Raw genomic sequence first — 25,482 nt, 5'->3', positions numbered from 1 at the left:
GTGATACTGCCTGCTGAGCTGTGTATCTAATCCTATTCTGTGTGATACTGTCTATGAAGCTATGATATGTATGTTTATAGAGTGTGATACAGATACAGAGATAAGGAGCTCTTCTCTGTGTACATACTGGACTCTGCAGCCACTGCGGGGGAGGTGCTGATGGATTCCAGTCCCTGCATTTCCCCGTCTTGTGGATGTTAGATAAGTTATAGAAGCCGATCCATGTTGCTATTGGAAAACATAACACAAAACATTCTTATTGTCTTGGGTCCCTGAGGCGGTGCTTATTTTTAGAAAAAAATAATAAATAACAAAACACTTTCCACAGAGCACTACATGCCACTGGTTTTTTCCCGCTTACATTTTTTTTGGCGGTTTGACCTTCACCCAGTGGCAGACCCAGGTATGTGGACCTTTAGAAAAAAAATGCTTGAGTTCTCCTGATTCAGGGTTTAATTTTAATAAACTTTAATTATGGGTTTAAGGCAGAAAATAACAATTGCACCATTTTCATTTACAACATTTCCCAATTCCAATGAATTCCAATGGTGCCGCTGTAGTCCAGGACCACATCATGGATCTACAGGAGGTCTGCCCTTTACTCTTCCATGGCTAACATGAAAAGCTTTAGTGATGCAGAATGTTACATGCCAGGGGCACGGCCTTTGTTCTCTATCACTATGTTAGCATTCAGCATTATAGCTTCTCACAGAGGTCCCATCATCTAAGTCCCCAGGCCTCCTATTTCCTGCTTATGTCCAGGCTCCAGGCCCTGTCTCTGTATTAGCTGTCTGTTTGCTCTGACTATTCACCATTGTATCCAGCGGTTCTGTGATTAGTCCCTGATTCAGTTACATCCAGCCGCTCCTCTATTGTTCACACCTAGAAGTGTAAATGGAAGGCTTTACTTCTTCTGAGACATTGGTCTTCATCCAAAAAGCAAACTTCCTAAGTGCACAAAATCAACTGATACCAGAATTGTAACTAATGAAATATACACTGCAAACAATGTTTCTGCTTTCCACAACTATTACCCCTATTTTCCTGCACTGATGAAACCCCTGCACCCAGCAAGGAGCTTCTTATCTCCCCTCCATCTGACCCCCTGCTCAGATCTGTTCCTTAATATAAAACCTTCCTCTCTAGATGGAATTGTAAGAGACAGAAAACCTGGGAATGTAAAATGAGCCACTGTATCACACACAATAGGATTAGATACAGAGCTCAGCAGGCAGTATCACACATGATAGGATTAGATGCGCAGCTTTGCAGACAGTATCACACATGATAGGTTTAGATACACAGCTCAGCAAAAAGTATCACATCTGATAGGATTAGATACACAGCTCAGCAGGCCGTATCACACATGCTATGATTAGATACACAACTCATCAGGCAGTATCACACACAATAGGCTTAGATACACAACTCTGCAGACAGTATCACACATGATAGGATTAGATACACAGCAGAGCAGACAGCATTACACAAGGTAGAATTACAGAGGTACACGACTCTGCAGACAGTATCACACATGATAGGATTAGATACACATCTCAGAAGACAGTATCACACATGATATTATTAGATACACAGCTCAGCAGGCAGTATCACACACACAATAGGCTTAGATACACGACTCTGCAGACAGTATCACACATGATTGGTTTAGATATACAACTCTGCAGACAGTACCACACATGTTAGGATTAGATACACAGCAGAGCAGACGGTATCACACAAGGTAGACTTACAGAGGTACACGGCTCTGCAGACAGTATCACACATGATATGATTAGATACACAACTCAGCAGGCAGTATCACACACAATAGGCCTAGATACACGACTCTGCAGACAGTATCACATATGATAGGATTAGATACACAGCCCAGCAGGCAGTATCACACATAATATGATTAGATACGCAGCTGAGCAGACAGTATCACACATGATAGGATTAGATACACATCTAAGCAGGCAGTATCACGCATGATATTTGGATTCTGGATTTAGTGTTCCTTTATTCTCATGTGTTTGACTTTCGCACATTTAATACTCTCAATAGATCTCACCAAATCTACCTAGGTCTGCCGCTAAATATCTCATATTTGAGGTTATCGTTTACAAAAAAGGGGGGAGAGGACCTAACCTGGGTGAAGGTATTTGTATAAACATAAATAATAATGCCAAGAGTGGCCTAGACCTATCTTGACCCAGGTGTAAAGTGTGTATTAAAACTTCACTTTTAATTCGACATAATGATAAAACGGCTGTGAGCCATAACAAATAATTAAAACACTTTGTTTCCACCCCAAAGAGTTGACGATTTAGTTGCTGCCAGGGTGAGGGAGATGTTTACTAAAAAGTAAGGGAAATCAAGACATGCCCGGCTGCCGGCGCAGGATATGCGCTTCGGACATGTCTTGATTTCCCTTACTTTTTAGTGCACATCTCCCTCACCCTGGCAGCAACTAAATCGTCAACTCTTTGGGGTGGAAACAAAGTGTTTTAATTGTTTGTTATGGCTCACAGCCGTTTTATCATTATGTCGAATTAAAAGTGAAGTTTTAATACACACTTTACACCTGGGTCAAGAATTTAGTTACAGTCTTGCGATACGATGTTGTTTTGCTGTCAGGACAAAATTGACACTACTTCCAGTTTAGAGATCAGGTAAGAGAGGACGCATCTGTATTACATGGCCTGGGTAAAGATGATCAGAAGGGGTCCAGGTTGTCGGACCCCCCCATCGATCAGATATTGATGTCCTATGCAGGGGATAGGTCATCAGTGTAAAACTCTAGCAAAATCTCTTTAAGAAGTTACAGTATTCATTGTGACAGGACAATGGCCCAGATCTACAAATCCTAAAGATTGCTTAAACTAAGAGATTGTCTAGACCTGCCCCAGATTCATCACAGAGGCTCAGGCTGGATGATAAATGTGGTGCAGGGATAGTGACCTTTCTCTGACTCTAAGTCAACTATCTGCCGAAGTTATGTAGAGGCTCCACTGCTGATTCTAAATGTAAGACAGCTTCCTTGTTGTCTTACATTTACACCCTTTTCCATGCCTAAAACAGGCATAGAAAATTACCGGTCCATCCCCTTCCCCACCCACACCACGTCCCCTTTTTTTAGACCTGGCATGAGCGGGGAAGAAGTCGCAGATTCTGCCGCAACATGGCGTGCGACAGAATCTGCACCAGATATATGCAACAAAAGTGCATGAAGTAAATCACCCCCTTTGAGTTTATGTGACCCCATGGTTAGCACTGCAGTCTTTCAGCACTGGGTCCTGAACTTGAATCCATCCATGGGCATAATCTGTATGTTCTCCCATTGTTTACGAGGTGCTCTCGATTCTACCCACACTCTACAACTACTAATAGTTGATTAATTGGCTTCATATGAAAATTGGCTTAAAGCGAGATAGAGGAATAGGATTGTGAGCCTTACTGGCATTTTCACATTTCCAACATGAAAGCTGTTAGGCTCACCATCCCTGCCCACCACAGTCCTGCTGTACCCCATGGCCACAGAGGCCGTGCAACTCACCATGCCATCTGACGGCCGGGCCTCAGGTGTTCCCTGCAAGCTTCCCTCTTTATGCTGCTGCCCAGTGCTCCAGTCTCTGTCTCCTTAGGGCATGCATGCACTCACCTCCCATCTCTTAAAGGGTCAGTGCATGTGCTTGCTGATCCTTCCCCAGCCAATAGCTAGATGTCCCTGGGAATTTAGGTTGAGGGAGCCTGAGGTCCAAGGTTCCTTTGTGACCAGCAAAGGTGTATTTAAGTCTAGTGCTTTAGCAATTTGTCAGAGATTTGCCTGTGTTACTTCTTGTCTCTGTATCTAATGTGTCTCCAGTCCTGACCTGACCTGCATATGTGAACCTGCACTTTCAGTTTTGTTTGTATTTTGAGTTAACCCAGTTCGTCAGCACTTATCTGTATTCTTGCAAACTGTGTCTGACCACGCTTGCGATTTTGGTGCATTTCTTGTTATCCTGAGCAGCTGGTGCTTACCAGGGTCCCTGGCCCTAGTAGGTCAGCTGCCAACGACACTGGGGCTATTCCAGGAGGTGGCAGTCTGTTTGTTCCCAAGAGCACAAAGCCAAACCAGTTAGTTGGCACAGTGCATGTACACTGTGACACAGTAAGAGGTTTGGTTTGGGAAAAAGGTATTTTCCTCCCAGCATGTGCTGCTGGGCTGATTTACAGCCAGGTAAGGTCAAATACCAGACCGGATTTTAAATGCCGGTCCGGGTTTTGGCAGCACCTGGCTGTCCTTAAATAGGCAGCTGAGCTCAGAAGCCAGGTCTCTGTGTTGGGATCTGGGAGCCTGATGTCTGTATGAAGGCTTGCCACCTGTTTGGCGTGAAAACAGGTTGGTGCTGCTGTCAGCAAGGACTCTTTGAGGCAGAAATGCTGCATGGTGTGAATTACCACTAACTTTGTGTTTGAATATGACTGTTTGTTTTGTCACTTGCCTAAAGTGTGAATAAAACACTGAACTGTTTGATCCAAAAAAATTGTTGTTGCCTCTATACTGCGTCCGCTAATACTGTCTACCAGAGTGAGTCCCCACAACACCCACTGAACTGTAACAAAAGCGGTGAGAAAGATTAACTTTCATATAAAAAGCACTTTTGTTGGCTTCAGGTTAGACTTTACCGAAAATTACCTAAAATTCACAACCAGAAGACAGTATGGTGTCATACATTATCTACTGTACATAGGTATGCAGTCCTACTTTTGCTTCTATACTCATTATATGGATTCCTTCTTCCTTTTAGGGAGTGAAATTGTGGAAAGTGAACTGGAAGATATCTGTATTGTGAAATCACCATTTAAAATACTTTTTACCAAAACCTCAAAATATTTCAAGCCTGGAATGCCATTTGACCTTATGGTATGTAAAATAGGTCTATGAAAGTCCATAATACAGATGTACTGTATGTGCATGATGATCCACTGGTACATCACATCACCTCTCCTATTATCTTACATATCCCTCATATTTCCCATATCTATATTACCATAGAAGTGTACACCATCCAATGTATCTCCAGTTTTTACAGGTTGACAAGGCCATGCTGGGTTTGTGGTTTTTAAGATTTGGAGAGCCACATGTTTGAGACCTCTGGTCCACCCCATTATTTGTTATTATTAAAGCATGTCTACACTTATGAAAATCATACTTTTGGTAGAGATTATGTAGAATCAATGGGCATCAGGAAGAGTTTAAAATAAAGAATGGATCACTGACTGGGAATGGAGCAGGAGGACATTTACAATTCTGTTCCATAAATTAGCTCAGAGTGGTTGTCACTCCTCTTTCACCATATAGTAGATAAAGCTTAGAGAATTTCAAATGCAATTTTTTAAATATAATAAAGCTTGTTAGCCACTTTTTCTAAGGTTGATGAAGGTGAATTTGCAGGCATAATTTTCACATTCTTATGTGCCTTCATTTAAATATGGTATGGACCATGCTTTTTCTTTATTCCAAAGGTTTTTGTGACCAACCCTGATGGTTCTCCAGCCATTCGAATCCCAGTGGTGGCTGAACCAGGAAAGGTGGCGGGTCTAACAGGAGCAGAGGGGACAGCCCGGCTGACAATCAACACTGCTTCAAATATAAATATCCTTCCTATTACTGTGAGTATCTCTGCAAAAAATATATATTATCCAAAGTGGATAGCGGCTAAAAAGAGTGAAGCAAGCTCTAGAGGATAATATGGACATGCCACAGATTCCAATGATCATTGTATAGTTCTCGATTTTTCCTGCGGTGATGTTGTATGGGAATAAAATATTTTCTGCCAAGATCCCTCACAGATTACAGCTGATTGTTGAAGCTCCCACCAGCACAACAACCTGTGATCAGCTAATGGTCAAGGGACCTCCTAACAAGGGATTATCCAAATTAAACAACCACTTTAATGCCAAGATTTCCTTTTTTCGGAGTTAGGGTGCATTCATATGACCGTATGTATTTTGGAGTTCGTTAAAATGGATTCCTCAAAAAATGAGTATGGCATCCATGTGACGTCCGTGTTGCATCCATTTTTTTTGCAGACCCATTGAAACAATGCCTATTCTTGTCCGCAAAATCTTTTTTGTGGGACTACGGAACAGATATACTGACACGAACAGCACACAGGGCCAGATTTATCATTACACTTACATCTTACTCCACTTTTACATCAGTCAGATTTATTAATGGTCCTTAAATACTGTGATAAATGTGGTTTGACGGTAGCAGTTCATCCTTCAGTAAGCGGCTTTACAAAAGTCACACGTCTTTACGAAAAAGTCGCATGTTCTATTAAAAAGTCGCATAACATAGGCATGATCCTCGCTGGGGTGAAATTGCGCAATTTTTTGTGCAATTTTTTGCGACTTTTTAAATTGTCGCAATAGTAAATCTGTCTAGAGATTCATGTACATAAGAAAACACGCCCACTTTCAGAAAACTGGCGAGCATAGCGCAGAGCCAATAAAAGTCACCAATTTTTGCGCAGTTTTAGCGGTTGCGCAAAAATTTGTGACTTTTTCACTCCATTATTTTGACTTGAGCTAATGATAAATCTGGCCCACAGTGTGCTGTCTGTTTTTTTTTCAGCCCCATTGAAATGAATGGGTCCACATGCAATCCAAAAAAATGCGGATGGAATGCGTACCAAAAATACGATCGTGTGAATGGGGCCTTATTCTGACATCTCTCCCTCTAAAGTCATTGGGATGGTAGTGTGTATGTTGTATGATAGACCATCAGGACATTTTTCATGAAAGGTCTCCATTTCAGATATCCAATAGTCTGGAGTCTTAGTCTGGTGTCTAGAAGCTCAGTGTTGCTTTGTATGGTGTCCAGTGATCATGTATTTGGAGAAAAATTAGGTTATTAAGCTCTTAGCATGTGATGTTCCTCAAGATCAGATTTATGGTGGATCTGTTTTTTGTTACCCTCTTTTTATCAAGGCATATTTCTTATTTCACCTGGTCACTGAATATGCTCTATATTGTTCAAATGTCTTTGATTACAGGTGAAAACAGCACATCATGACATCCCTGCTGTTCAGCAAGCAACTGCACTAATGAAAGCCAATGCTTATCAGTCAAGTGGAAATTATCTCCACATTGGTATCACTGCTTCAGAAGTCAAACCCGGGGACAATCTTGCTGTAAATTTCAATATTCGTAATGTGAACCCGGCCCTCCAAAACCAGATACAACACTTCACCTACCTGGTAAAAAGTTTCAACATTTTGCACAACAAAACACTGTTATACTCAGGGTGGAATCTCAGGAATATTTATCAACATATTAGCCATGCATCGTTGACAGAAGTTGTAGAATGTTGGGTCGTAATATTGCTGCTATTTATATTTTTGGAGAACTTTGATTTCAGTATGCACTGAAGTCCAATAGACCAGGACACTGTTGTCTTGCACACAGCTATACGCTGGGATAATTAAGGGATTATGCTGCTTACATCTTTTGCAATGTGAGATCTGTTTTGTGACCAGTTGTATCCAAGTCTGAACCTCTACCTACGGTATTCATCCTTTTAGATCATGAACAAGGGCAGGATACTGAAAGCTGACAGACAACCTAGGTTACCAGGACAGGCTTTGGTTACTATGTCTCTCCCTATCAAGGAGGAATTCATTCCATCCTTCCGTCTAGTTGCTTATTACATTGTTGGAAACGAGATTGTCTCCGATTCTATTTGGGTGGATGTAACGGACTCATGCATGGGAACGGTGAGGAAACATATCCATAATAAAAAATATTGTTGGTCATGTAATAAAAGTAGTTGCCTTATAATATATGCAGAGTAAAATTGTCACCTGCGCTAAGAGTATATTTGCTAACTCAAACATGTTATACCTTGAAACAGCTGTTGGTGACAGGTCATACAGAAAGAGACAACAAAGTCCAAAACCCTGGTTCATCCATGAAACTGAAACTGCAAGCAGATCACAGGGCTAGTGTGGGACTGGTGGCTGTAGACAAAGGTGTATATGTGCTGAACAAAAAATTTAAGATCTCCCAAAAGAAGGTGAGGAAGTTATCATAAACCACATAAGAAATAATCATCATATGAAAGTGAGACAACTAGTCCATTCCTGATCAAACTTACTCATGTCTGCCTTACTAGGTGTGGGATGCCGTGGAGAAATCAGACATCGGCTGCACATCTGGAAGTGGAGCCAATAGTATGGAGGTGTTTTATGATGCTGGTTTGGCCCTGCAATCAAGTTTAAAAGCAACAACCCAACAGAGATCAGGTAATGGAGATCCTAATTAAATTATTATGTTATTTCTTCAGATGAGACGTACTTTTTTAATTTGAAGGCTTGTAGAGTAGGAGAGTGTCAAGAGACCAATGGAATGAAAAGGCCGGAGAGACAAAGGAGAAGTCCTAAAAGAGATTGTATGAAAAGGGGATAGGTAGTGGAAGGTACAGACATGGGGAAAGTCCAGAAGGATAGACTAGGAAGTGATAGTTAGTAGAGGAGATGTATGGGAGAACATATGAAGGTAAGCGTGTGAAAGGTGATTAGATCAGAAGAGCGTAGAATCCAGGGAGAAGTCTTGAAGGAAAAAATAGAAAGAGGTGGTACGAGTAAAGGAGGAAAAATAAATGGAAAGTCCTGAAAGAGAAAATACAAAGGGAGCTTGAGAGAGGTCCTAAGGACAAAAGAGTGACATTCGCGTAAGTAGTGGGAAGAATCAAGGGGGAAGTCTAAAAGGTGAGAATTTCATGAGTTGTAAAGAGAAGAGTCTTAGGAATACAAAGAGATTACAAGTAGAGGTGAGAAAAATAAAGTGACAAGTCATGAACATGAAGGGGGGTAATGAGTAGTGTAGGGGAGAGACATAAGAGAAGTCCCTAAAATAAAACTGATCATTCACATTAGAAGTTGTCAATGTCAACAAATTAATTGAATTATGTGTGCTGATGACGACAGGTGTATTTTCCACATCATATATTTATCCTTATTTTTACCTATGTTTTTTCCATCAGAACTACAATGTGAAGTCCGTGCTGCTCGAAAGCGCCGCTCCTCTGCACAACTGCTTGAACAGAAAACGACATACGGTGAGATGAAGAGCAATAAACAATGAACATCCATTTAATTGTTTTTCTGTTTGTCATATTAACTGGCATCTTAGTTCAGACTATTAATGCATAAATAAAATTAGGGGGGTACTATCCCTCCTTCCGGAGAGCACCTTAATCAACGTGAAGAGACTTATAGGCCATGCATGCTTCTCTGGAATTCTGGGGAAAAGGGATGCAAATGAGCTCTTAACAAGCTCTGCCTCTAATGCCATTAAAATAAAAATAAATATAATTGCAAATTGGGAGTTCAACTCTGTAACCTATAGTAAAAAAACAGCATCACTGAAATTAGGAAATATGGCTTCCACCACATAGGGTTTGTTTTGCTTTCCTCCTGGTCAGCACTGCAGGATAGTAGGTTAACCTAGATGGACTTTTTCATTTTTTCTAACTTTTTTCAACCTTCCTTTTTAATCACTATATAGTTAATCACCTTAAGAGTCTTTGATAAAGGTAAATCGTTGATGGCATCAGCAATATCAGTTTCACATCAAATATCAAGAATTTACTCTTAAGCTAACAGCTTCCTTGACGTTGGTTGGCGTTTCTACTCCTTAGTCATGGTTTATAAAATGAATCATCTCTTTATTTTATGTGGATGCAGCTTTAGATGTGTTCTGATTAGAAATGAAAACTTATTTTTTTTTTAGCCTCCAAGTATAAGGAGTCAGTGAGGAAATGCTGTATTGATGGCATGCATACTAATCCAATGGGACACAGCTGTGAAATACGAGCATTGAACATCTTGGATGGCAAAGAATGCGTGGACGCTTTCTTGGACTGCTGCAACTACATCGAACGGAAGAAGAAGGAGGAGGGAGATCTAAAAGAACAAGATGAACTAGGCAGAAGTAAGAAGTGCAAATTCCGTGAGATTTGGAAAATGTAGAGTAGAATGTAGACCCTTTATAAAGTTATATCCACTGTAAGAGGATCTATTTTAAGGGCCTTCCAAGCTTATAACATCTGTTATAATACTTGTTTGTTCTTCTCCATGTTGTTTCTTTGGTTGTTACTTGTTATTTCTTCTTCAGGGTGGGTTTTTATTCATTTTCTAGAACATGGTTTTGGTTTTTCCAAAAGCACCAGAGAGTTGTTGAGTCATAAGACTCTCTTCTGTATATGATGGGTGAGATGTACATTGGAGACATCACCTTCAAAATCTTGGAAAAAATATTTTAAATGGAATAGCATCAATGAAGATATTTTTTCACAAGACTTAAATATATCTCCAGTACATGACATTTAAAGGTTGCTGCCATTTACAGCAGATAGACTCAATGATCAACAAGCTTTGCTCTCTCCAAATATTTTTTAAAATTAGAAGCACAGCCGAAGGTTGTAAATGTCATAGTATGAATGCTGCCATATACAAGGCCTATCTCTCTCCGGTGAATTAGGTAGTTTTGCTAATAAAGATTTAGGTGAAATATTACTTCAAAAATGTCTAGATGCAAACATGCTGTATTTTCTTCTTCAGGTGATGAGGATGACGAATATATGCCAGATGCTGATATTATCTCAAGAACAGAGTTTCCAGAGTCATGGTTCTGGAAAATAGAATCAATGACAGAAAAAGCTGATAATAATGGGTAATTGAATGATTGACTCACATAAAGGATATATCACATTCATTTTTTAAATAGTAAAGTAGTCATGATATACTATGAAGGTGTAATTCTCTTCTACTTCTATATGGGATCTAGGAGACATAGTCATTTTTCCACAAAAGAGAATTAAATAAGATGTTGAACATGGAAGAGAGAAGTCCTGTTGCCAGGGGCAGATTGGGAACCTAATGTGGCCCTGGAAAAAAATATCTAAAAGTGGCCCCATATTCTAGGAGGGTCTAAATTGACAGGGGAAGGGGCAACAAAAGTAGGAGGGTCAGCTACTCCATAGCGCTAAATACCACATACCACAGTGCCACACGGCATATTGTCCTAAAAGCTGGCCATAAATATAGTCCCTTTTCTCTCCTCCTTTTCCAGTTGTCTCTGATTAAGATATGGAACAGGATGCTTAGTTGTGAGATGCGGGACATAGTTGAATTCAAGAGGGCATTTCGCTGGACAGGAGTTAATTACCTGAACCAGCCAGCGGCAGAGATGGGGGCTTGGGTGGACCCCTGGGCATTGGCCCACCGGGAAATTTCCCTGTAAGTTCTATGGCTAATCAGTTCCAGCCTCTAGCAGTAGCCAAATATTGCTCCGCATTATGGCGACATTTTTTGCTACTCAAACAGAAGTAGTTTGTGTATGTGTCACCCACCCTACCCCTTTAATGAACCTTGGGTCAATTTCCAATGCTGCACTTTGCTAAGATTGCAGTTTCTCCATAGAATCCTGCATAGGTTCTTACCACCCAGTGGCACAGGGGATGGGACCAACTATAGAGGGACATTCCAAGGGACTTGTAGCAGGTGCATGGACTACCTCAATGGTACATACCCCATAGGAAGGGGGGGGTTCAGTGGCTTGAATTTGAGAATCCCTCTTCTTTGACCCCAGCTCCTGTTTTGCTACAAGGCCACTGATGTGTCCTATGGCTATTAATAATGCATGTAATATATCCTGCAAAAGAGATGCTTCCATGGTTGCTGTTGTCCAGATTCACCCTGAGAGCTACCAAGTGGTCCTCAACTTGTTAGTTGGTACATGTAGAAGTCAATATTTAAGAACATGAGAATGATAAAACATTATATGATATAGGGGGAGAATGATCAAAACTGGTACAAAGGAAAACTAGATTAGTTGCCTATTGCAACCATTCAGATTCGGCCTTTCATTTTTCAGACCTCCTTTGGAAAATGAAAGGTTCAATCTGATTGGTGGCTTTGGGCAACTAAACCAGTTTTCTTTTTTTTATCAGTTTTGATAACTCTACCTCATAACCACTGATGATTTTTTGATCTCTTTAGAATTTCTACCAAGATTCTTAATGTCTTCTTAAAAGATTCTATTACTACTTGGGAGATCCTGGCTGTGAGTCTCTCTCAAAATAAAGGTAACTAACTAAAAATAAAAAGTTTTCCGTATTTTCTATGATCAGTTATCAGGCCACACAATGTCTGAGGAAATAACCTAAGTTGTCTTGAAAGCTCCCATCTTCTGTTTCTTCAGAGATATTATATCAATGCATTTTCAGTGTCTACTTGTAGACAGGACAAGATCCACTAAATATCATGGTTATTACAAATGTTTCCAGTTTTATTTTAGTCACATTCATCTTAAATAAAATATAATGGCCAACTTATCATGTTTCACCTGTCTTGTTCCATCCAAGAAATGCCTAATTTCTTAAAGGGAGTCTGTTTCCAGGGAATTCACTGACAAAATAATGATACCTTTCACTAAGCAATCCATTGCTTCATTCAGGAAAAAAAAGTACTTTTAATTCATATGCAAATGAGTTGTTAAGTGCACCAAAGGCAGGCCCAAGCCACTTGTGCACCATTGCTCCTCTTGCTTCCTCTGTCAGCCCCTCCTTCTCCTTCATGATTGGCTTGACTGCTCATTTGCATATGGATTCAAAGAACTTTTTCTCCAGAATGAAGCAACAGATCATTACATTCAGCTGATCTGGCCGTACAAGGCATTGTGCCTGGTTTATTAGTGAATTTCCTGGTGACAGACTCCCTTTCAAGGTCATGATCAGAAACCATAGTGTACATTATGCAACATTAGGAGTTAATACAATCTAATGTATAAAATGAGAAATAAACAGGGTTTCTGTCTTGTACTTAGGTCTTTGTGTGGCCAAGCCTTTTGAAATCCAGGTAACGAAGGACTTCTTCATTGACCTGAAGCTTCCATATTCCGTGGTGAGAAATGAGCAGGTGGAAATACGAGCCATACTTTACAACTATGGCACTCATAAGATCAAGGTGAGAAATGACTTTTGAAGTTCCTTCAACTACATGAGTAGTTCATAACTTTTATGAGTCTTTATTAAATTAATCATAGAATATCATGGATTATCACTAAACTCCATCTAATCGGCTTTTGACATTTCATCACCTTCCCTAAAAATTGTACTCAAATACATATCCTTTGGCACAGGTCCATTAGAATAGGTTCTTTCTTCTTCTTCATTCTTCATAGCTGAGTCTATTCCAAAAATTCCATATGTACAGTATCTGTATTTCCATATTCCTTTACTCATTGTATTAACCTCTAATTTTTTAATCTTAGGTACGAGTGGACTTTACTCACAATCCAGAATTTTGTAGCCTGGCTACGGCCAAGGCAAAATACCGGCAGACTATCGAGATTGGCCCTCAGTCTTCTACTGCTCTTCCTTTTATTCTTGTCCCATTGAGCACGGGTTTACATAATGTGGAGGTGAAGGCTTCTGTTTTTGGACAGTTTGTGTCAGATGGTGTCAAAAAGAAACTGAAAGTTGTGGTAAGTAAGGGTGAAGTATGTCTATATCTATGTGGGGAAAGCATCAATTATTATACAGCTTAAAGAATAGAATCGATGCTTATTGGAAAGTCGGATCCAGATTCATAGGGAGCCACTTCCAATAGGTGGTGCTGGAGACATGGGTCTCTTTCTTGGGAGATACCTCTTTGCATATTTGTTTCCCATGGAGCATTGCCAATAAATCTCCATATCATTAAGTAATTCCAGTAAGTGTCCATACAGGACTGGTCTCTTTGAGATTCAGCACCCTGCCTAAGCCACTTCCAAGGCATCTCAATGAGCCAGCCAGAATCCTACTCTGTACTGATGAGGAGCAAGCACCTAGAAATAGCTGTCCACAGATCGATATATGGACTGGCTATATTCGCCTGTCAAATTCCAAGGCTTGTCGGAAAGTCAGGTCTTGGCTTGTAGGGAGCCACTTCCAATAGGTGGCGCTGGCAAGATGGTTTGTTCTCTTTCATGGGAAATACCTCTTTGCATAATTGATAAAATAGAAATTCAATTGGCAGAAACATGCAATTAGCATCTTTAAACCTATTTGTTTGTGCCATAAACACTCAAACTAAATTTTAATAATTTAGACAAGCAACAAGATGGGTGTGATTTCTAGATTCTACCTCAACAAAGATGTCTGACAGTTCTAAAAAATACAGTATCCAAAAGTTTTTGGCACCTTACACAACAATGCCTTTCCTACAGTTGTTAATTCAAGATTAATTGCAGCCATATAACTATATAGTGTACCAGTAAATTATTGTGTATAGTAGGCTAGCGTGACATATCTCTTTGCATCGCTCGCACACTCAAAGGCAATTTTTTTAAATTCTTATTTTGTCTTTCAGCCTGAAGGCGTTCGTATTACAAAAAATGTAAAATCTGTGATACTGGAACCACAGATCAAAGGAATAGGTAAGTCATGGACTGTAGAGTCAGACTACACATAGGGTGTAGTCTGTTACCATGGAGATTCATGGGTATGTGTAGGAGCTGTATTCACAAGAGAGTAGGATACTTTTGATGAAGACTCTTTGCAGAATTGCTTCATTTTGTTATTTCAGATGCACTGGAACAATAGAATTGGTTTCTAGAGTGTGCATACTGTTTAGTGTTACATTAGATTACTAAGAGCAAAAGTTACATTGCTCCTGGCGGATATTGCTTTATACTGTAGGCCGCAATAAAATATTGTCATATGAAATAATGGTCCTGAGACACTTTTTTCTCTTTTCTATTCTTAAAGAGGACCTTTCACCTTAAAAAACATTGTGAACTAAGTGTGCTGCCATGGAGAGCGGCGCCCAGGGATCTCCCTGCACTTACTATTACCCCTGGGCGCCGCTCCGTTCTCCCGTTATGCCCTCCGATATCTTGACTCACTAAGTTATAGTAGGCGGTGTCTTCCCTTGTCCTGTGGGCGTCTCCTTCTCCCAGGCTGTGAGCTGTGCGCTGCGATTGGCCAGCGCTACAGCCTAGGAGAAGGAGATGCCCACAGGACAATGGAAGACACCGCCTACTATAACTTAGTGAGTGAAGATACCGGAGGGCATAACGGGAGAATGGAGCGGCGCCCAGGGGTAATAGTAAGTGCAGGGAGATCCCTGGGCGCCGCTCTCCATGGCAGCATACTTAGTTCACAATGTTTTTTAAGGTGAAAGGTCCTCTTTAAATCTACCAATGATAACATTAAGGGGGAGATTTTTCATACTGGTGTAAAGTAGAACTGGCCTAGTTGCTCATACCAACCAATCAGATTCCACCTTTTATTTTCCAAAGGATCTGTGAAAAATGAAAGGTGAAATATGATTGGTTGCTATGGGCAACTAAGCCAGTTCTACTTTACACCAGTTTCTTCCCTGTGTTCATAAATGAAGCATGATACATGATGTATTTTCCATCTGTCTATCTCCAATAGATGGTGTTCAGGAAGTGCTTGTGTCTCCACTGAATGAGAAAAACATTGTACCTAAATCGGATGTTGAAACAATTGTGACTATCCAAGGTAAAAAATAAAAAAATATATCACTTATTACACTTGTGCCACAACCATGTGGCATGCATGACCATGCTGCTCTTCCCCAGAGCCCTGCTGCTAAAATGGACAATAGCCATGAGTAGGTAGGTAAAATCTAGTCCAGCTAATAGCATTTTGTCAAACTAAAAAGTGCCCTATGGTGCTCCAATAACATGTAAATGTTGGTGAAACCTATGAGGAGACAGTTCTGCCAATTGGGTTGAAGCCAGCAAAAGAATAGCCTGGTAACCTAACATCAAGAGGTACTATTCTCCACAGGTCTACCAGTACATCATGAGCTACTGTTTGGCCAGTCTTGTGAAATATCTTGTGTGTCAACTTTAACCTGCTTAAACTGTTAGATCTGGCCTCCTAAAATAAAAGCCTGAAACAATGAAAACCAAAAGCATAAAAATAAAGAAACAACAATCTTCATACCTGTTTAAAATGGGTTGAGCAGCTTAAAGAAGACAATACTTAGTAAAGATCTTTAAAAAAAAAAAAAAAATCTCAGATGGCAACTCTATATTTTTACAGAATAACCTTTATAAGTGTTATTCTTCAAGTCAATAATTTTTAGATTTGGTTATTATATTTTGTATCTAAAATGATGTTTTAAAAATCCATTTAGGAAACCCAATTAGCCAAATGGTGGAGAATGCGATTGATGGCTCCAATATGAATACTTTGATTGTTATTCCACGTGGTTGCGGAGAACAAAATATGATCACTATGACTCCCAGTGTAATTGCAACCTTTTACCTTGATGCAACCAACCAGTGGGAAAGAATTGGAGAGAACCGAAGAAGTGAAGCCATCAAGAACATCAAGCAGGGTAAGTAAAGGGAAAAAAAGCTAAACATCTAAATATTCATTTCTAAATGTTAGATATTCAGTATTTTTAACAGTATTTTAACTTTTTTTTCTTTAGCTTTCTAGTTTTTATTAGACTTCTTACTCTTAACTCCATAGCAAAAGTTGTGGAAATTCAAATTTTTTATATTTTTAGCCTCTATGATACAGCTTGTTTTCAATAAAAATAAAATAACCAATTTAAGAAGGAAATCTTAATCTTTAATTCCTTAGAAAGATGTAGCGTACTGTAGCGGCAAATGTTTATAGATCCTTCCTCATTTATAAGACTAGATTAAATGGTTTGTCTATGTCTGGCAGTAGATAAAGGTGTGGTCATATTTGCTTTGGCTAAAGATGGACAAAATCTTCAAATATGGAAGATTTTTTAGGAATGTTTTTGTGATTGAAGAGTTTAAGAAGAAGAATTTATAGAAAGGATTTACAAATGTATTGGGTGTAAATTTGCAACAACAACAAAAAAAAAAGATAATGCTTAAAAAATACATTAGAATTTTTTAAGTTTAATTTGGAAAAGTTTTATTATTAGACCCTTCTATGTTTTTGAGTGTTTCATCCTGTTTTTTATTTGACGGTCCCAAATATTTTCAAGTAAGCCATAAAAGTAAGCTTATCAGTATATAAATGGTAAAAATTTTACTCCCTCATTATTTATACATCTGTAAATTAAGCAAGTACAATTTGTCATTTACAGAAGATTACAGATTTATGATCTAGGGCCTATGGCCATATGATAGTATGATTACCTGATGAAAATCATTTTTTAATTTAAAGGACGAAGGGGGTCATTTATTAATTAGAAATACGCCTATATCAGGTGTATTTAAGGCACAGATTGAGGCGCAACAGCTAGTTGCACCGCAATCTGCGACTTCTTCCCACTCACTACAGGTCTAAATAAGTGGGCATGGCGTAGGCGGGGAAGGGCCCATTTCATTAACCATTTTTTACACCTGTTTTAGGCATAGAAAAAGGTCTAAATATGAGACAGCACAGAAGCGGTCTTGCATTTAGAACTGACAGAGGATCCACTGAAGTTATGTAGAAGCCGGCGCCTCTTCATAACTCCAGCGGATCCACCGCCAGTTTAGGGGTTTATTAAGATCAGCTTAAAATACCGTCCTTAATAAATGTGTCCCCAAATATTTACTATTTGTACTGTAGAACAATTTGAAACTTTATTTTGCAGGTTATGCACAGCAACTAGTCTACCGTAAACCAGACAGTTCTTATGCGGCTTTCAAAGACAGACCAGCAAGCACATGGTAAGCGTCATCTCTGTTGGTGTAGAGTATTCAAAGTTATTCAATCACCATAAAAATGTTTTCTATTGTGGACATTAGGTGCTATATGAAAACATATCAGCTCATAGCAACCATATCACTCTTCACACAGACAAACACAATCTAATTAAACTAAAAATGCACAAACAGTTGTACTATCCATGTCTTTTATTGAGCATGCCGAGTAAACGTCCATAGAACAGGGAGAAAAAGAATGTGAACACTTGAGTTTAATAACCATTAGGTTACACTTTAGCACCAATCACTTCTACAAAACCTTTCCTGTAGTTGCAAATAAGACTTTCACAATAATGAGGGAGAATCTTGGACCATTTCTACCTGCAAATGTGCTTCAGTTTATTAATATATCATGGGTGAATGCATGCATGTGCCTCTGTTATCATAGCATATTCCAAAACACAAATCTTCTCTTTCGACCATTCGTTAGATGAGTTAGGCTACTTTCACATCTGCGCTTCGGTTTCCGGTTTTGAGATCCGACCGAGGATCTTGAAACTGGACCAAAATGGTTCCATTTGATTTAAATATTATAGAAAACTGCGGCACTCCAATGTCATAGAAAACTTCACCTTTTATTACACTGAAATCTGCGACGTTTCGACCTGTTAGGTCTTTATCAAGCTCATAAATACATACCAATAGTGAACATATATATAATCACCAGATCCCAACAATTGGTGAAACTTAGCTCCACCTAATGAGATATAGATACCTCCCCCTTCAAGCTAAAAAACATATCCTTTGTGGGTAGAGTGGATGGAAGTACGGGCAGTGGATTCATATAACTGGAAAGTGACCTAACCCTAATAGGGAAAATGGAATATAATTGCATTCCTTGTGAAAGGAGGCAGAGGTCACTTAGGTTATATGGACCGAATGAACAGAAGGGCAGATTACTATGACCGGTGGAGAATAACTGGCATAGGGCAACCAGCCTAAATATGTTATAAATAACGGATAAAGCCCAGAGTGAATGAATGATATGTTTTCTCAATAAAGAGCCCCGAAAGCTATGGGTGTCTGGGTCTCAGCCCCGCCGGAGAGTATATGATTCGTGAGCCGGCGGCCCGTCAAGGGGATAAAACAATACCAGCACTATTCTGAAAAAATGTGTATATATATATATATATATATATATGTGTGTATGCCTCGTAATGAGGATATTAATAATGTGAAAATATGGCAATAATAAAATATTTGAAGAATATCCGCTGTCAGGAGATAATGTACAGTAACTAAGGAGCCGCTACGCAGTGAGGTCTTTTTCCGGTCATTTGATTAGGTCATGTGGAATAGTAGGAGAAGGTACACGTGACCGAGGAGGGCAGAACCAGAGAAGGACCGCTCATGATGACGTTAGCTGACCGAGAAGTTAGACGTCACTGATGACGTAGCCTGGCAGGCGCAGAGCGAGGAAGAGGACGCCAAACACACCACGTGAGGTGTAGGAGAAATTAGTTAATGGAACGCGCAGTGTACCCTGCATGGATGTGTCCCACAGCCTGAGACAGGAGTAAGAAATGGAGTAATGGATCAGTTTAAAGACAGGATGTGTTTATTAAGTGATGTGGCTGACAAAGGATAAGTTTTTTTAGCTTGAAGGGGGAGGTATCTATATCTAATTAAGGTGGAGCTAAGTTTGACCAATTGTTGGGATCTGGTGATTATATATATATGTTCACTATTGGTATGTATTTATGAGCTTCATAAAGACCTAACAGGTCGAAACGCCGCAGATTTCGGTGTAATAAAAGGTGAAGTTTTCTATGACATTGGAGTGCCGCAGTTTTCAATAATATTGCAAGCCATTAAGGAGTTCCGGAGGCCAGGACTCAACACTGTGGGCACTGCCACGAAACGGAAAAGCTGGAAGGATTCAGTGAGTAATGCTGTCTTGTTCGTAATCTTTGAAGTCCATTTGATTTAACACATCAAGATGCATCTGTTCCATTAGAATGTGGTTGTGTTAAATCAAAATAGAACAACCCGGATCCTTCACTAAAAACAACGTAATCAAAATGGAACAAACCAGATCCTTCACTAAAAACAACGTAATCAAAATGGAACAAACCAGATCTTTCACTAAAAACAACGTAAATCAATGGGTGACGGATATGTTTTTTTAGGATCCAAGCGCCATTGACTTACATTGATTTTAATGATGGATCTGATTTGTTCTGTTTCAATGACCAGACACAAAACCGCAGCTTGCAGCAGTTTTGTGTTCGGTCACAAAACGGAATGCTGCCGGAATGCATACTGATGCATCCTAAACAGAGCATACGCCATTCAGAATGCACAGGATCTGAAAACTGGAATGCCAAAACGCTGATGTGAAAGTAGCCTTACTTATGTGCCTTGAGTTATTGTTTTGTTGCATCACCCATTGTCTCTTCAGCTTGAGATCATGGGCTGCTGCCCTTATATTCTCCTGTAAAATGTATTGATACACCTTAGAGTACGCTTTGTGTATATATATATATATATATATATATATATATATACAGTACAAACCAAAAGTTTGGACACACCTTCTCATTCAAAGAGTTTTCTTTATTTTCATGACTATGAAGGCATCAAAACTATGAATTAACACATGTGGAATTATATACATAACAAACAAGTGTGAAACAAATGAAAATATGTCATATTCTAGGTTCTTCAAAGTAGCCACCTTTTGCTTTGATTACTGCTTTGCACACTCTTGTCATTCTCTTGATGAGCTTCAAGAGGTAGTCCCCTGAAATGGTCTTCCAACAGTCTTGAAGGAGTTCCCAGAGATGCTTATCACTTGTTGGCCCTTTTGCCTTGACTCTGAGGTCCAGCTCACCCCAAACCATCTCGATTGGGTTCAGGTCCGGTGACTGTGGAGGCCAGGTCATCTGGCGCAGCACCCCATCACTCTCCTTCATGGTCAAATAGCCCTTACTTTCAAAGTTTTCCCAATTTTTCAGCTGACTGACCTTCATTTCTTAAAGTAATGATGGCCACTCATTTTTCTACACTTAGCTGCGTTTTTCTTGCCATAATACAAATTCTAACAGTCTATTCAGTAGGACCATCAGCTGTGTATCCACCTGACTTCTCCTCAACGCAACTGATGGTCCCAACCCCATTTATAAGGCAAGAAATCCCACTTATTAAACCTGACAGGGCACACCTGTGAAGTGAAAACCATTTCAGGGGACTACCTCTTGAAGCTCATCAAGAGAATGCCAAGAGTGTGCAAAGCAGTAATCAAAGCAAAAGGTGGCTACTTTGAAGAACCTAGAATATGACATATTTTCAGTTGTTTCACACTTGTTTGTTATGTATATAATTCCACATGTGTTAATTCATAGTTTTGATGCCTTCAGTGTGAATCTACAATTTTCAAAGTCATGAAAATAAAGAAAACTCTTTGAATGAGAAGGTGTGTCCAAACTTTTGGTCTGTACTGTATATATATATATATATATATATATATATATATATAAAGATACTTATGGCATATCACTAGGTCAGGTCAATAATGTCTGATTATTGGGGTTTGACCTTTTGGACAATTTCAGAATTATTATGTCACCATATTCACATACCACATACATCATTTACCTCTCACAAACACCTAATAAATCCTACTGAACTGAACTTTTTATAGTTGTTAAAAATCTTACGGAAGAAATTTCAAAGTCAAAATCTTTAAGTACTATATTACATCAGCAGCCTGTGCCTGCTCCAGTGGCCGAAACACACTGGTCTTCCTCTACTTCCTTGTAGGTGGACCCGGCTACAGTAGTTGTCTGCCTCCTCTCCCATGGCAGACCGCAGCATGTTTATTGACTGCAAGGCGCCTTCGTTCTGCTTGTGAGATGCGTGCACACTCCCTATGGATCTTAAAGGGCCAGCATGTGTGCACCACCATAATTGGCACCAGCCTATGGTTTCCCACCTTTGGGTACTAAAGGCATCTTCCATTATGGGAAGGTGCCTGAGCAATATGTTGTCTAGCGTACTATCAATTTCAGATTCTGACCCTCCACTGCCTGACCTGTGCTTGACCTCTGTAGTGACCCTTCTCTGCTTGCCCTAACCTTAGCCTGTCCCTGACTATAGTTTTGCCTGATCCCTTGATTCCCCACACTGGTGTCTCTGACCCTCGTTGGTCAGCTGATAATATCACACAGACTATTCCAGGAGGTAGCGGCCTGGTGGTTCCCCTGCAGTGAAGTCTAGATCCCTGTATAGGGTTTAAAGTGTGAATACTGGGGTACTGCCAGGATAATCTCTAAAGGATTAGCCGTAAATCAAATCTGTTGACACAATGGTTCCACACCCACTACTATAACATACCATAATTGAAATAGAGGCACTGCACTCTATATCTCAATAAACAGGGTGTGTAGTCCTTGACCTGTGAGTAATGCTCTCAAATTGCAAAAGTAATTGTAAATTAGCTTTGGATTACATTAAAATTCACATTGGAAATATGTACCTGTTTGGATAATACCCTTTCTTTGTGATCAGGCTAACTGCTTATGTAGCTAAAGTCTTTGCAATGGCTCAACCACTGGTGGACATTGAAAGCAATGTTTTGTGTGGTGCAATCAAATGGTTGACACTCCAGAAACAGAAACCAGATGGAATGTTCAAAGAAGATGCCCCAGTTATTCATCAGGAGATGGTGGTATGTATCAGCAGAGAACTTTTTTCATAGTAACTTGATTAGCTTTAGTTTGCTCTGTCAAATTTTCTTAAACTTATTCATTTTATTTTCTCCTAGGGAGCAATTAAAGGGTCTTCAGAAGATGTTGCACTTACAGCCTTTGTTCTCATTGCTATGCTGGAAAGTGAGAAGACCTGCACTGCACATGTCAACGTGAGTGTATGATCTTGATCATCTTGTAATAGAATTACAATCCAGTATATGCCAGTATTCATCTATGTCTTCAATAACTCATTATAGAATCTGAAGATCAATATTGAGAAGGCATCCAGCTTCCTGGTGGGTCAGCTCCCAGGTCTCAAAAAACCATACACCATAGCTATTACCACATACGCTCTTGCTATGGCTGGGGCAATAGACAATGCAGAGAAGCTGCTTTCTGCAACCACAGGTACTGAGACTCAACTAATGCTTTTGATAGTCTATATGTGGCCTTACAAGACATAAATAATGTCTGGCAGTAAATTCATGTTTTAAAATGACAGATTTTAGGAACTAAAGTTCAAATTAGATATGTCTTTCATTAGGAGTGACTGACTTTCTTTTTCCTTCACAAGACAAAGTTCATTGGGAGCAACCAGGGTCCCGTTTCATAACTATTGAGGCCACATCCTACGCTCTTCTGGCTATCTTGCGCTTGAAACAGTATGATCTAGCTGGACCAATTGTGCGCTGGATAAACGATCAAAGATATTATGGAGCAGTCTATGGTTCCACTCAAGTAAGTGATGACAATAATGTGATGCTTCTTCGTTATTCTTTCACTCAGTCATTCATGTTATGTATAATGTCTTCAATCTTTTTTATACTGTACATTAACTTTGTACAAAATTTTCTTAAACATACCTGCTCTTGTCTTCTGTAGGCTACAATTGTGATGTTCCAAGCTTTGGCTCAATATCAGATTGACATCCCAGCTCTAAATGAGTTAAATATGGATGTGTCCCTCAGTCTCCCAGAAAGACAGCAACCATTAAGTTATCGCATAGATCATAATACTGCTTTGCTGGCACGTTCTGCTGAGGTGAGCATTGTGATGTTCAAGATGTTCAGTATACTCTGCTCAAACGAACAGAGAAAGCCCACCAGACAAGAGGACCCTTGTTCTGAAGATAGGTGTGGATCCCAGAGGTGGGACCCACATGTACGACACATTTATGACACATTCATATGATATGTCCTTAATTTCTAAGGCGGGAATACCCCTTTGAGCCACACATGGATGGTTTTCGGGTAAGAATAGGCAAGAATTTCTGAAAACTGCTAGCTAGCTTGCTGTTCCCTTTACCTTATTAAAAGTCTTCAGGTGGTCATGAAGGGGTCCCCTATTCTCTCTATGCGAAACGACTTATACTTCAGCTATTTTTCAAGTGGGTTGTGAGCATGGCAGAACCATAAGGAAAGTCCGTAAATATGAAGGCAATTGCCACTCACCTGTATATGTTGTATTCAATAGTACACAACACCGGGTCCTCCTGTTACAGCACGATGTCAGTACGGTACTGAAATAAAGTGTAATAGGCAAAGAACAGGACCCGGGATGGAAATAACCAATATCCACTTTACTGTTGTATTTGTTATGCATTTTGGGCCTTTATTGGTCCCTTTGTTGGACAATATTACAACATTGTAATATTATCTGACAAAGGGACCTGTTGTAGTCCCAAAATGCATAACAGATGCAATAATGAAGTAGATATTGGTAATTTCCATCCCGGGTTCCACCACCTATATATAGTACTTTGGAAGGTACTGCCATGTCATCTTCATGCTTACTAATACATTTCATTCTATAATTTTATTTTATAGACCAGATTGAATAAGGAGTTTATTGTTAAAGCCACAGGCAAAGGTCAAGGTATATTGACGGTAAGGTCCTTTCTTTCAGTCACATAACACCATTTCTAAATCTCAACTATTGGCTAAATACAACCCTGAAGAATTTAACCATATTATCTGTGAAACAAAAAAATCTGAGGAGTGAGAGAAGTCAAAATGGTCTCCCCTGCCATTTTATAGCCCATAGAGAGATCATTACAATGAGAAGGTTTGTATATACTACCCCTAAGGTCCATCCACAGAAGAATACTGAGTAGAGCCGAGTAGAGCTGGCCCCATGCCAAAATCAAAACAAGTGATTTGGTAGATTCAGTCACCTATAGGGAAGTAGATCCAAAACACAACTCCTCAAGGAACTGGTCACAAAAACTCAGCACGTTGGAGTTCGTGGTTCAGCTCCAAGCTCCCTTTCCTTTACATGTCCAATGGCTATGTGGTCAACAGCCGGTATAGGGGGGAAATCATGGTCTCCAGCAGGGGATCTATGAGGAGGAGTATGGTTTACTTTTATTTATTTTTTTTAAACCCTTTTAACTTTAAAACCAAGCACTGTACATGTATGGCAATTGGTGCTGGGTTTTAATCTGGAGCATCATATATGTATGGCTTGAACTTAAACATTAAGCACTGCCACTGTACTATGTGCTCTGTGCTTGGAAAGATACCAGCAGCTGGCTGCACTTTCCAGAGCTCTAGGGAGTGCAGCACTTCCCTGAAACTGCTGATCAATGGGGGTGCCAGGACTCGGACCCCTGTTGATCTGATAATGATGACCTGTCCTGAGGATAGGTCATCATTAGCTATCATTGGATAACCCCTTTAATGCTGTCTAGCAGAAGCAGGCCAAATCCCCAGATGTCAGAGACAGCCGAGGAGTCCAAGGAAAAGACAGACACTCTTTTTTTTAGTACATAGTGCTCAATAAATGCAGTGCTGTGAATTGAATAGAGTAAGCGACTATGCCACTTCCTCTACTGGGACCACTGGGTGTCTTGGGCATGATCACTGGGTGTCTTGGGCAGAGCAAAGCTGCTGGGTCTTAGCAGACCCTGATCAGCTCTGCTTTGTTCATCTACAAGGTGCGGTTTTCCCCTGAAGTTTTTTGGTTGCCCACGTTGCAGTGATATTGTGCAGAAAAAATTGTAAATGTGCTCCAGAGATCTTTTAATGAGCTTCTGGGGGAC

General features: G+C 39.9%; 1 protein-coding gene across 1 annotated transcript in view; it reads left to right on the top strand.

The window, feature by feature from the left end:
* The window catches only part of LOC120986494 (venom factor-like), a 52,782-nt gene that overhangs the window by 11,286 nt on the left and 16,014 nt on the right, over positions 1 to 25,482 (top strand). The window contains exons 10-31 of the mRNA XM_040415113.1: positions 4,797 to 4,912; positions 5,515 to 5,661; positions 7,050 to 7,253; positions 7,578 to 7,769; positions 7,907 to 8,068; positions 8,168 to 8,297; positions 9,038 to 9,112; positions 9,787 to 9,987; positions 10,617 to 10,728; positions 12,057 to 12,142; positions 12,883 to 13,022; positions 13,330 to 13,542; positions 14,409 to 14,475; positions 15,479 to 15,565; positions 16,209 to 16,412; positions 17,640 to 17,715; positions 22,261 to 22,420; positions 22,517 to 22,612; positions 22,700 to 22,850; positions 23,017 to 23,180; positions 23,325 to 23,483; positions 24,269 to 24,328. Of these exons, the coding sequence (XP_040271047.1) occupies positions 4,797 to 4,912; positions 5,515 to 5,661; positions 7,050 to 7,253; positions 7,578 to 7,769; positions 7,907 to 8,068; positions 8,168 to 8,297; positions 9,038 to 9,112; positions 9,787 to 9,987; positions 10,617 to 10,728; positions 12,057 to 12,142; positions 12,883 to 13,022; positions 13,330 to 13,542; positions 14,409 to 14,475; positions 15,479 to 15,565; positions 16,209 to 16,412; positions 17,640 to 17,715; positions 22,261 to 22,420; positions 22,517 to 22,612; positions 22,700 to 22,850; positions 23,017 to 23,180; positions 23,325 to 23,483; positions 24,269 to 24,328 (3,002 nt within the window). The remainder of the gene's footprint in view (positions 1 to 4,796; positions 4,913 to 5,514; positions 5,662 to 7,049; positions 7,254 to 7,577; positions 7,770 to 7,906; positions 8,069 to 8,167; positions 8,298 to 9,037; positions 9,113 to 9,786; positions 9,988 to 10,616; positions 10,729 to 12,056; positions 12,143 to 12,882; positions 13,023 to 13,329; positions 13,543 to 14,408; positions 14,476 to 15,478; positions 15,566 to 16,208; positions 16,413 to 17,639; positions 17,716 to 22,260; positions 22,421 to 22,516; positions 22,613 to 22,699; positions 22,851 to 23,016; positions 23,181 to 23,324; positions 23,484 to 24,268; positions 24,329 to 25,482) is intronic.

This window comes from Bufo bufo, chromosome 1, assembly GCF_905171765.1.
Source record: "Bufo bufo chromosome 1, aBufBuf1.1, whole genome shotgun sequence".
Classification (NCBI taxonomy): Eukaryota; Metazoa; Chordata; class Amphibia; order Anura; family Bufonidae; genus Bufo; species Bufo bufo.
This window is presented reverse-complemented; position numbering and strand designations above follow the sequence as displayed.